The sequence below is a fragment of the Capra hircus genome, chromosome 5 (assembly GCF_001704415.2).
Source record: "Capra hircus breed San Clemente chromosome 5, ASM170441v1, whole genome shotgun sequence".
Lineage (NCBI taxonomy): Eukaryota > Metazoa > Chordata > Mammalia > Artiodactyla > Bovidae > Capra > Capra hircus.
In genome coordinates, this window is record NC_030812.1 from 59,256,330 (window position 1) to 59,268,870 (window position 12,541).

The 12,541-nt window shown below is 38.4% G+C and overlaps 1 protein-coding gene across 2 annotated transcripts in view; it reads right to left on the reverse strand.

Annotated features, from left to right (window-relative positions):
- CDK17 (cyclin dependent kinase 17) overlaps window positions 1–12,541 on the reverse strand; it is a 108,553-nt gene that overhangs the window by 20,786 nt on the left and 75,226 nt on the right. For both annotated transcript variants that reach the window (XM_018048129.1, XM_013963990.2), the window contains exon 5: window positions 8,113–8,238. In XM_018048129.1, coding sequence (XP_017903618.1) covers window positions 8,113–8,238 — 126 coding nt within the window. The remainder of the gene's footprint in view (window positions 1–8,112; window positions 8,239–12,541) is intronic.

Below are 12,541 nucleotides of genomic sequence, written 5' to 3' on the forward strand. Positions count from 1 at the left end.
AGTGGGGGAAGGAGAGGGTGGGACAAATTGGGAGACTAGCATGGAAACATATACATTCAGTTGATTTCAGTCGCTCAGTCTTGTCTGACTCTGCAACCCACTGAATTCCAGCACACCAGGCCTCCCTATCCATTACCAACTCTTTGCATCAGGTGGCCTAAGTATTGCAGTTTCAGCTTCAGCATCATTCCTTCCAAAGAACACCCAGGGCTGATCTCCTTTAGGATGGACTGGTTGAATCTCCTTGCAGTCCAAGGGACTCTTAAGTGTTTTCTCCAACACCACAGTTCAAAAGCATCAATTCTTCGGCGCTCAGCCTTCTTCACAATCCAACTCTCACATCCATACATGACCACTGGAAAAACCACAGCCTTGACTAGACCGACTTTGTTGGCAAAGCAATGTCTCTGCTTTTCAGTATGCTATCTAGGTTGGTCATAACTTTCCTTCCAAGGAGTCAGTGTCTTTTAATTTCATGGCTGCAATCACCATCTGTGATTTTGGAGCCCCCCAAAATAAAGTCTGACACTGTTTCCCCATCTATTTCCCATGAAGTGATGGGACCGGATGCCATGATCTTAATTTTGTGAATGTTGAGCTTTAAGCCAACTTTTTCACTCTCCTCTTTCACTTTCATCAAAAGGTTCTTTAGTTCTTTGCTTTCTGCCCTAAGGGTGGTGTCATCTGCATAGCTGAGGTTACGGATATTTCTCCCGGCAATCTTGATTCCAGCTTGTGCTTCTTCCAGTCCAGGGTTTCTCATGATGTACTCTGCATAGAAGTTAAATAAGCAGGGTGACAATATACAGCCTTGACGTACTCCTTTTCCTATTTGGAACCAGTCTTTTGCTCCATGTCCAGTTCTAACTGTTGCTTCCTGACCTGCACACAGGTTTCTCAAGAGGCAGGTCACGTGGTCTGTTATTCCCATCTCTTTCAGAATTTTCCACTGTTTATTGTGATCCACACAGTCAAAGGCTTTGGCATAGTCAATAAAGCAGAAATAGATGTTTCTCTGTAACTCTCTTGCTTTTTTGATGATCCAGCAGATATTGGCAATTTGCTCTCTGGTTCCTCTGCCTTTTCGAAAACCAGCTTGAACATCAGCGAGTTCACGGTTCACGTATTGCTGAAGCCTGGCTTGGAGAATTTTGAGTATTACTTTACTTAGCATGTGAGATGAGTGCAATTGTGCGGTAGTTTGAGCATTCTTTGGCATTGCCTTTCTTTGGGATTGGAATGAAAACTGACCTTTTCCAGTCCTGTGGCCACTGCTGAGTTTTCCAAATTTGCTGGCATTTGAGTGCAGCACTTTCACAGCATCATCTTTCAGGATTTGAAAGAGCTCCATTGGAATTCCATCACCTCCACTAGCTTTGTTCATAGTGATGTTTTCTAAGGCTCACTTAACTTCACATTCCAGGATGTCTGGCTCTAGGTGAGTGATCACACCATCATGATTATCTTGGTCATGAAGATCTTTTTTGTACAGTTCTTCTGTGTATTCTTGCCACTTCTTAATATCTTCTGCTTCTGTTAGGTCCATACCATTTCTGTCCTTTATCGAGCCCATCTTTGCATGAAATGTTCCCTTGGTATCTCTGATTTTCTTGAAGAGATCTCTAGTCTTTCCCATTCTGTTGTTTTCCTCTATTTCTTTGCATTGATCGCTGAGGAAGGCTTTCTCATCTCTTCTTGCTATTCTTTGGAACTCTGCATTCAGATGCTTATATCTTTCCTTTTCTCTTCTCTTCTTTTCACAGCTATTTGTAAAGCCTCCCCAGACAGCCATTTTGCTTTTTTGCATTTCTTTTCCATGGGGATGGTCTTGATCCCTGTCTCCTGTACAATGTCACGAACCTCAGTCCATAGTTCATCAGGTACTCTCTCTATCAGATCCAGTCCCTTAAATCTATTTCTCACTTCCACTGTATAATCATAGGAATTTGATTTAGGCCATACCTGAATGGTCTAGTGGTTTTCCCTACTTACTTCAATATAAGTCTGAATTTGGCAATAAGGAGTTCATGGTCTGAGCCACAGTCAGCTCCCAGTCTTGTTTTTGCTGACTGTATAGAGCTTTTCCATCTTTGGATGCAAGGAATATAATCAATCTGATTTTAGTGTTGACCATCTGGTAATGTCCATGTGCAGAGTCCTCTCTTGTGTTGTTGGAAGAGGGTGTTTGCTATGACCAGTGCGTTCTCTTGGCAAAACTCTATTAGTCTTTGCCCTGCTTCATTCCGTATTCCAAGGCTAAATTTGCCTGTTCCCCCAGGTGTTTCTTGACTTCCTACTTTTGCATTCCAGTCCCCTATAATGAAAAGGACATCTTTTTTGGGTGTTAGTTCTAAAAGGTCTTGTAGGTCTTCACAGAACCGTTACCATATGTACAACAGACAGCAATTGGGAATTTGCTGTGTGACACAAGGAGCTCAACCCAGTGCTCTGTGACAACCTAGAGGGGTGGGGTGGAGAGGGAGGTGGGAAGAGGGTTCAGGAGGAGGGAGGGGACATATGTATACCTTTGGCTGATTCATATTGATGTATGGCAGAAATCAACCCAATATTGTAAGGCAATTGTCCTCCAATAAAAATTTAAAAATAGTTCTTATATAGTAAGCACATGAAAGTGAAATAAAATAAAAATAAATTATAATTTATAATAGCCTTCCTGTAATTTCGAGTAACCTGTAAGTAGCATTGATTATTATAGGGTATTTCTTCGTTACTTTGGTCTAAGAGTATAATCATTCTACCAAAGTTATAAAGAGGTATTGCATGCTGGCAATGCAATTCTAAATGAGCTTGACAACAACTAAGACATGCGCAATAACTCTATTAGATGCCATTCTAAGAGTAAATGTGCATATAAAACACACTGGAGGCAAAGACAGATTTTTCAGTAACCATTTCCCGCCTTGTGAGATTTACCAAGTTACTGTTATTGATAGAAATGTCTGTCTACTCAGGTAGACTGGGGTAGGTCAACTGAGAATCTCTATTCTACTTGATCATTTGTCTTACAAAATATTACCTTACACCTGTCCATAATATGCCATAGGTAAATTAAATTGTGGGTGAACTTTGAACCTCATTTCCACACCATAAAATCACTTCTGAAAGACATCAGGACTTGATACCCTATTTTCTCACCTGTCCTTAGAAATAAGGGCTATGTATGATCTATATTGGTAAAGCCATGAATGAGAAACCCAAAACTTAATGTTTAGGAAGAGGCATATTCTTAGAATTCATATAACCTAAAATTCAATAAAATGAGACAAACTTTCCTATATAGACTTGGTTTACTAAAGTTGCACTTAACACTCTTACGAAATTTCCATGGGGCATGCCATCACTGTAAGTGTAACAATGCTCTAATAAATCACAACCTGTCTATGGGCTTTCCCACTGGTCATTAGTTTAAGCATTTTAAGAGTTAGAATATTCCATTCCTTATCAACTATAAATATTAAATAACACTTTACTAATCCAATAACCAGTATCTTTAAAATAAGATAGAACGTCTAAATATAATGTAGGGTCCTAGATGGGATCCTGGGGATAAAAAGCTATTAGTGAAAAACTAGGGAAATTTGAATAAAGTATGGAGTTTAGTTAATAGTAATGTACCAACATTGGTTTCCTAAGTTGTGACAATGTACTAAAGTAATGTAAAATGTTAATAATAGGCATAACTAGGTATGTGGTATATGAGAACTCTCTATATGATCTTTTAAATTTTTCTGTAAATCTATAACTACTCCAAAATAACTTATTAGAGTAGAGTTAGTATAGCTATAGGCAGATTTGCACATTTGTAATTCAGAAAATGAGAGGGTTTCTAGTTAGTGGCTTCTCTCTTCTTGCTCGTGTAGTGGGAAGAGGTCATCTGCTTAGAGTGAGAGAAGAATTAACCAAAGAAATACAATAGGGTAGCCAAATGATACTGAGGATCCAACTGAGCTTGATGCTCATAATTCTATAGAAGAACCAGTCAGCCCTACTGTATCTTCACCAGAAGTGAACTCAGACTTGTTTCTTACCTCCTACTCAAGTGATTTATGTTATTTTTACTACTCTACTTATTATACATTGCAAACTGAAAGTACAAAAATAAACATGTACACATTGCTATATTTAAAATGGATAACCAACAAAGACCTATTATAAAGCACATGGAACTCTCAAGGTTATGTGCCAGGGTGGATGGGAGGGGGGTTTGGGAGAGAAGGGATACGTGTATATGTATGGCTGAGTCCTTTTGCTCTTCGCCTGAAACTACCACAACATTGTTAACTGGCTATACCCCAACACAAAATAAAAATTTTAAAGTTAAAAAAAAAAGTTTATCCTTTTAGAAAGACAAAATTTTATATTTTGTCTTGAAACAAAAATGTTTTTAAGAGTATATCATCCATGGAAACATAAGCTCTAACAAATGTGAAGAGTATTTTCGTTTTCCCATCTCCTTTCCACGGATTCCCTAAATCCCTCCCCTTCACATATAAACCTAGGGTATTAAGAATAATTTTCTAATATACTTCAAAAGAAACCATGACTTTAGTTTAAAAAAAAGATAAACAATGAAAAGAATGATGAACCAATGAAAACCAAAACAGAGCTGCAATGATTAATGTGAAATCAGTAAGACATTTCAGATTAAAAAAACAAGGGAATTAAGATAGGAACTTTCAACACAATGAAAACTCCAGTCACTCAGCATTCATTAAAGGGCACTGTTTTCCTTAATTTCATATACACTGAAAAAGATAAGTCTTAGATGATAGCTTTGGTGATTAAACCATACCTTTAGTCCCAAACTGAATATTTACTAATTCTAAAATTTATCCTAAGTACCAATCTTTAGTAAAACTTGATAACCAAAGAACACTTTCAACCTGGTAATTAAACGACAAAGTTATGTTAATGAAAATGTCTTAAGCAGTGATGTAAAACTATGATGATCCATAAACCAATACCAAAATCAAGCTTTAACCTTACTGTATACTAGTGAACAGTGAACGGTGAAAGTTGCTCAGTCGTCTCCAGGCCAGAATACTGGAGTGGGCAGCCTTTCCCTTCTCTAGGGGATCTTCCCAGCCCAGGCACTGAACCCAGGTCTCCCGCACTGCAGGTGGATTCTTTACCAGCTAAGCCACAAGGGAAACCCAAGAATGCTGGAGTGGGTAGCCTATCCCTTTTCCAGTGGATCTTCCTGACCCAGGAATCAAACCGGGATCTCCTGCATTGCAGGCAGATTCTTTACCAACTGAGCTATAAGGGAAGCCCCTATTGTATACTGGTGAATGTCAAATAATAATGTGCTCATATTATACAGCATTAGGTAATTTTATTCTTTAGAAAATGCAACCAAAATGGAAGCTGTTGGCAGATAAAAATATTCCACGATACAATATATAAGAAGAAGATAAAACAACTGTTAGTGACACAATACTCATCAGTGGCTCCTTCTTCAGACCCAAAGTTTAGGTGGGTACTCAGTTCAGTCACTCAGTCGTGTCTGACTCTTTGTGACCCCATGGACTGCAGCACACCAGGCTTTCCTGCCCATCACCAACTCCTGGAGCTTACTCAGACTCATGTCCATCGAGCTGGGGATGCCATCCAACCATCTCATCCTCTGTTGTCCCCCTTCTCCTCCTCCTTAGTACTAAGTGGTTCCTGAGTCCTGAGTATTTTATCTTTACACAGTCCCTAGCATCTGGGCTCTACTTTCCTTTTCCACATGACTACCACATCATCCTTAACTATGAATTCATTTCCTAATTCATTTCCCTGCCTCTAGTCTTTCTCTTGTTCTATTTGTTTACACTTTTCCTGAAGCAACAGTTATGAAACAAAAATTGATTATGTCAGCCCTTGTTTAAATAAATGTCTCTGAGGTCCTTCTTTTTACATGGGATGAAGTCCAAACTCATTGGCCTGACAGTTGAAGCTTTTTAAAGTCAACAGCAGGGGTCCCCAACCTGTGAGGAACCCAGCCCCACAGCAGGGAGTGAGCGGCTGCACAGCAGGAGGTGAGCAGCAGGCAAGCAAAGCTGCATCTACCGCTCCATCACTCACCTTACCTCATGAACCATCCCCCCAGTCCCGTCCATGGAAAAACGGTCTTCCACTAAATTGCTCCTTGGTGCCAAAGAGGTTGGAAACCACTGGTCTAGATCTATCCTATCCTTTCAAGGCTTATTCTTTAAAATTATTCCATATCCACACTTCATACCAATTATAATTTCTCCAACATACTCACATTCTCTGGGTTTTACTACATGAAGTTTCCTTTGCTTAGAACACTCTTCTAATAACTGTCAACTTGACAAAATTCCTACCCACCTTTTTAAAGCCAACTTAAGCACTATCACCTCTGTAAGCCTGTGATGTGCAAAGACATTTTACTTGCTCTTTAATTGTCCCATAGCACTTTATATACACTTCTACATAGAACTAAAGTCATCCAAAAGAGATCCTCACATACACAATCACCTGAATTTATGTCAAGATGACACTGCAACAGGGAAAGCTATTCTTTCAAAAAGCAGTGCTGGGTCAACTGCTACACAACAGGAGACCAAGATACATAACTGAAAAGAGCCTTTTATACAGAATGTATGAAGAATTCCTCAACAATCAATCAGAAAAAGGCAGACAGTCCAACAAAAAAGAAATAATAAAATTCAACAATTAATTCAAAGAGGATATTTGAATGGCCAATAAACATTAGAAAGGTGTTCAACTGAAGCCATCAAGAAAATGAAAAATAAAACCACAATGCCTGAATGCTCAGTCAGATCTGACTCTCTGCGACCCCACTGTAGTCCATTCCTCTCTGTCCATGGGATGTTCCAGGCAAGAATACTGGAATGGGTTGCCATTTCCTACTTCAGGGGAACCACAACGAGATAACACTATACACTCATCAGAAAAATTTAAAAGTTTCTTTGAAAAAGAAGAAAACAGTACAAAAAAAAATCATGGCAAGCAACTAGAATGGGATGTAAAATGGTATAATCACTTTGGAACCAACTTTGACAACACCTAGAAAAGCTGAACATGTGCACACAATTTACCCAACAACTCCACTCCTAGGTATGCATCCAGCAGAAACGGTTACATATGTTAACCAAAACACATTATCAGGAATGGTGATACAAGCAATATTTGATAATAGCCAAAATTAAAAATAACATAAATGTAAACGTTCATCAACAGAAGACTGAATAAAATATAGTATACTCACCAATGGAACACCATGCAACAAAAAGAACACATGAATAACCTAACTACATGCAATAACCCAAATGAACTAACACTAAGCAAAAGAAGTCGACTGCAGAAGAATACATATTGGTGTATTTCTATATGTAATAGGATATTTTTCTATACTATACATATGAACTTGTATGTATATATATTTATATATATATATTTGTGTAATGTATCTTATTTGTATAAAATGTATTTTAAGCATTTGTATATTCATAATTACATGAAGTTCAAAAGTTTAAGAATAATCAAGAAAAGAATATAAAATGCATTTTTAAAATTAATAAGAATGTATGTAAATCAAGATAAAGAAATCTTTCACTATAAACATAATCAAAACAATGAAAAACATAAAGGTAAAACTAATCTCTGGCATTAGAAGGCAGAGATAATGCCAAAGTCGAGGAAGGGAGGGTGGAAGTGAACAATGAAGTGGCAGGATGAGTTTTCTGGAATTTGGGGGATTTTCTTTTATTTATCTGGATACAAGTTACACACGTATGCTAACTTCACAAAAATTCATGAAGCTCTACAATTAGGTTTATGTACTTTTCTGTGTATCTAGTACATATTAATACATACTTATATACCTGGTACATATTTTGTACATCTAGTATGTATCAGTAAAATTTACCAAAAAATAAAACAAACCTGAATTCTATTCAATATAGCATCTTTAAAACGTTAAGGGAAAATGACAAAATCCAGGAAAAAAAATAATATACTTTAGCTATTAACAATATAAAAATTAATATAAAATGTTTATAACCAGAAAATCAAACAACCAGATCTAATATAGTAGGTATAAGAGACTTAAAAACTTACTAAGGAAGCTCTCCGAGACCTTCGGCTCATGGGTTGATCAAATGGTGGACTGTTTATCTGCAACTTTTCAAGATACCCATCAGGTATTCTGATATCTGCAGGCAGTGATAACCGCTTATTTAAGTCCTTTTAAAAACCAAGAAAAAGAAGATCTATATAGGTAACCACAAACAGAGACAACAAGGGCATTTGACATTTTAATTCATAAGCTCTAATATATTAATGCTTAGCAATCAGTTAACTATAAAACGTTTGTCTCAATTACAAAGGTATTTACATTAATTATAAGCAGATTCTTTACAGTCTGAGCCACTAGGGAAGCTGCATGTAATATACTGAAAGCAAACGTATTTACTGTAAGCAAAAGTATACAATGCAATTTATTTTACAGAAATGATGTTCTACAACTGAGTGCCTACATTGAAAAAATCACCATGGAATTAATTTTAACATTATTATACCATATCAGTTTAGTTCAGTTGCTCAGTCATGTCCGACTCTTTGCGTCTCCATGAATCGCAGCACTCCAGGCCTCCCTGTCCATCACCAACTCCCGGAGTTCACCCAAACTCACGTCCATCGAGTCGGTGATGCCATCCAGCCATCTCATCCTCTGTCGTCCCCTTCTCCTCCTGCCCCCAATCCCTCCCAGCATCAGAGTCTTTTCAAATGAGTCAACTCTTCGCATGAGGTAGCCAACGTACTGGAGTTTCAGCTTCAGCATCATTCCTTCCAAAGAACACCCAGGACCGATATCCTTCAGAATGGACTGGTTGGATCTCGTTGCAGTCCAAGGGACTCTCTCAAGTGTTTTCTCCAACACCACAGTTCAAAAGCATCGATTTTGCAGCACTCAGCTTTCTTCACAGTCCAACTCTCACATCCATACATGACCACTGGAAAAACCATAGCCTTGACTAGATGGACCTTTCTTGGCAAAGTAATGTCTCTGCTTTTCAATATGCTGTCTAGGTTGGTCATAACTTTCCTTCCAAGGAGTAAGCGTCTTTAAATTTCATGGCTGCAATCACCATCTGCAGTGATTTTGGAGCCCCCCAAAATAAAGTCTGACACTGTTTCCACTGTTTCCCCATCTATTTCCCATGATGTGATGGGACCAGACACCATGATATTCGTTTTCTGAATGTTGAGCTTTAAGCCAACTTTTTCACTCTCCTCTTTCACTTTCATCAAAAGGCTTTTTAGTTCCTCTTCACTTTCTGCCATAAGGGTGGTGTCACCTGCATATCTGAAGTTCTTGATATTTCTCCTGGCAATCTTGATTCCAGCTTGTGCTTCTTCCAGCCCAGCGTTTCTCTTGATGTACTCTGCATATAAGTTAAATAAGCAGGGTGACAATATACAGCCTTGACGTACTCCTTTTCCTATTTGGAACCAGTCTGTTGTTCCATGCCCAGTTCTAACTGTTGCTTCCTGACCTGCATATAGGTTTCTCAAGAGGCAGGTCACGTGGTCTGGTATTCCCATCTCTTTCAGAATTTTCCACAGTTTACTGTCCTCCATACAATCAAAGGCTTTGGCATAGTCAATAAAGCAGAAATAGATGTTTTTCTGGAACTCTCTTGCTTTTTTGATGATCCAGCAGAGGTTGGCAATTTGCTCTCTGGTTCCTCTGCCTTTTCTAAAACCAGCTTGAACATCAGAGAGTTCACGGTTCACGTATTGCTGAAGCCTGGCTTGGAGAATTTTGAGCATTACTTTACTAGCGTGTGAGATGGTACACTAATTCATGTCTGACTCTTTGCAACCCCGTTGACTACAGCACGCCATGCTCCTCTGTCCTCCACTACCACCCAGGGGTTGCTCAAATTCATGTCCATAGAGTTGATGATGCTAACTATCTCATCTTCTGAATCCGTCTTCTTCTCTTGCCTTCAGTCTTTCCCAGCATCAGGGTCTCTTCCAATAAGTCAGCTCTTCACATCAGTTGGCCAAAGTACTAGAACTTCGGCATTATCCCTTCCAGTGAATATTCAGGGTTGATTTCCTTTAGGATTGACTGGTTTAATCCCTTGCAGTCCAAGGGGCTCTCAAGAGTCTTCTCCAGCACCATAATTTGAAAGCATCAGTCTTCACCGCTCAGCCTTCTTTATGATCCAACTCTCACATTCAAACATGACTACTGAAAAACCACAGCTTTCACTATACAGACCTTTGTTAGCAAAGTGATGTTTCCACTTTTTAGTATGCTGTCTAGGTTTGTCATAGCTTTTCTTCCAAGAAGCAAGTGTCTTTTTATTTCATGGCTGCAGTCACCATCTGCAGTGATTTTGGAGCCCAAGAAAATAAAATCGGTCACTGCTTCCACTTTTTCCCATTCTATTTGCCATGAACTGATGGGACTGGATGTCATAATCTTAGTTTTTTGAATGCTGAGCTTCAAGCCAGCTTTTCCACTCTCCTCTTTCACCCTCATCAAGAGGCTTTTTAGTTCCTTGTTTTCTGCCATTAGGGTGTTATCATCTGCATATCTGAGATCACTGGTATTTCTCCTGGCAATCTTGATTTCAGCTTGTGCTTTATCCAGTCTGGCATTTCGTATAAAGTACTCTGCATATAAGTTAAATAAGCAGGGTGACAACATACAGCCTTGTTGTACTCCTTTCCCAATTCTGAACCCGTCAGTTGTTTCATGTCCGGTTTTAACTGTTGCTTCTTGACCCACATGTCCTGGCGAAGGTATTGCATAACTCAGTGAAGCTATGAGCCATGCCATACAGGGCTACCCAAGACAGAGAGGTTATGTAAAGAGTTGTGGCAAAACAAGGTCTACTGGAGGAAATGGCAAACCACTCCAGTATTCTTGCCAGGAGAACCCCATGAACAGCATACCATATAGTTCAGTCCAGTTGCTCAATCGTATCTGACTCTTTGTGACCCCATGAATTGCAGCACACCAGGCCTCCCTATCTATCACCAACTGCCAGAGTCTACCCAAACTCATGTCCATTGAATCAGTGATGCCATCCAACCATCTCATCCTCTGTCATCCCCTTCTCTTCCTGCCCTCAATCTTTCCCAGCATCAGGGTCTTTTCAAATGAGTCAGCTCTTCACATCAGGTGGCCAAAGTATTGGAGTTTCAGCTTCAGCATCAGTCCTTCCAATTCAACACTGATTTCCTTTAGGATGGACTGGTTGGATCTCCTTGCAGTCCAAGGGACTCTCAAGAGTCTTCTCCAACAACACAGTTCAAAAGCATCAATTCTTCTGTGCTCTGCCTTCTTCACAGTCCAACTCTCACATCCATACATGACTACTGGAAATACCATATAGTAGGAATAGGCAAAGTCTACTATAAAATGGGGTTGGTTTGAATAACTAATCATGTGGATACTGCATGATTTTGTGTGCACACAGTGAGATAATTGAAATATTTTATTATTGCTATGTCAGTGGAAACAAGTAAAAGGTATTTCTATTTCATTTAATTATGTGAACTGAGAGAAACAGAGATCTTGCCTATATTATCACACCAAGAAACATAAATCCTATAAAAATAAATCCCTGCTATTAATAATAAACAAATCAGGAGATAAAATTGAGGTGTATAGAAATTATACACAGATTTATTGAGAAATATATGGCTTAAGTATCGAAATATATCATGGTCTCAACTGATGAGAAAATAATAATTCTCCCAAGTTAGTTTTATATTTTACATAACTCTAAACAAATCAAAGTAAGATTATTCTTGGAACAAAACATTTAAAATTTATCTAGTGTGTCACCTCTGGGGGAGAATACAGCTCAACAGATGAATAAGAAAGTCCAGATACAGATCCTAGTGTTAAATAAAACTTTTAAACCTATAATAAAGAAAATCATACATATGGTGAAGAGAAATAAATATTTTTGTTACTATTGTGATGTAATTTATACAGTGATATGAACAGTTATCATGAGTGTGAGTGAGCTCCAGGAGATAGTGAAGGACAGGGAAGCTTGGCGTGCTGCAGTCCATGGAGTCGCAGAGTCGGACACGACTGAGTGACTAAACAATAACGAACGGATATCAAGTTGATTTCAAGAGTTGAAGATGGTATTTTACCATTTAAAAACTGGTATTGTTTTGCATAACTGATTCAGAAGCAATCTTTTATCAGCAAAAGTGCATCAACCAAGAGGGCAAATACCCTATTCATCAATACCTCAACAGGACTGAAGAAAATAACAACACTCTTATTTCAAAACGTGCTCAATTTTCCAGAGAAAATTATTTTTAATCTATAGTATATATATGGAAATAATAATATTCATAATCAACTTCTGTCCTCAAGGTTATACACAACATTGACAGAGAGAAGGAAATGAGCTTTTCATTCTTTTACATGGAGAAATAACTTACATGTGCTACAGAGATTAGTAGGTATAATACACCAATAAAGGAAGTGATATCCATATTCATA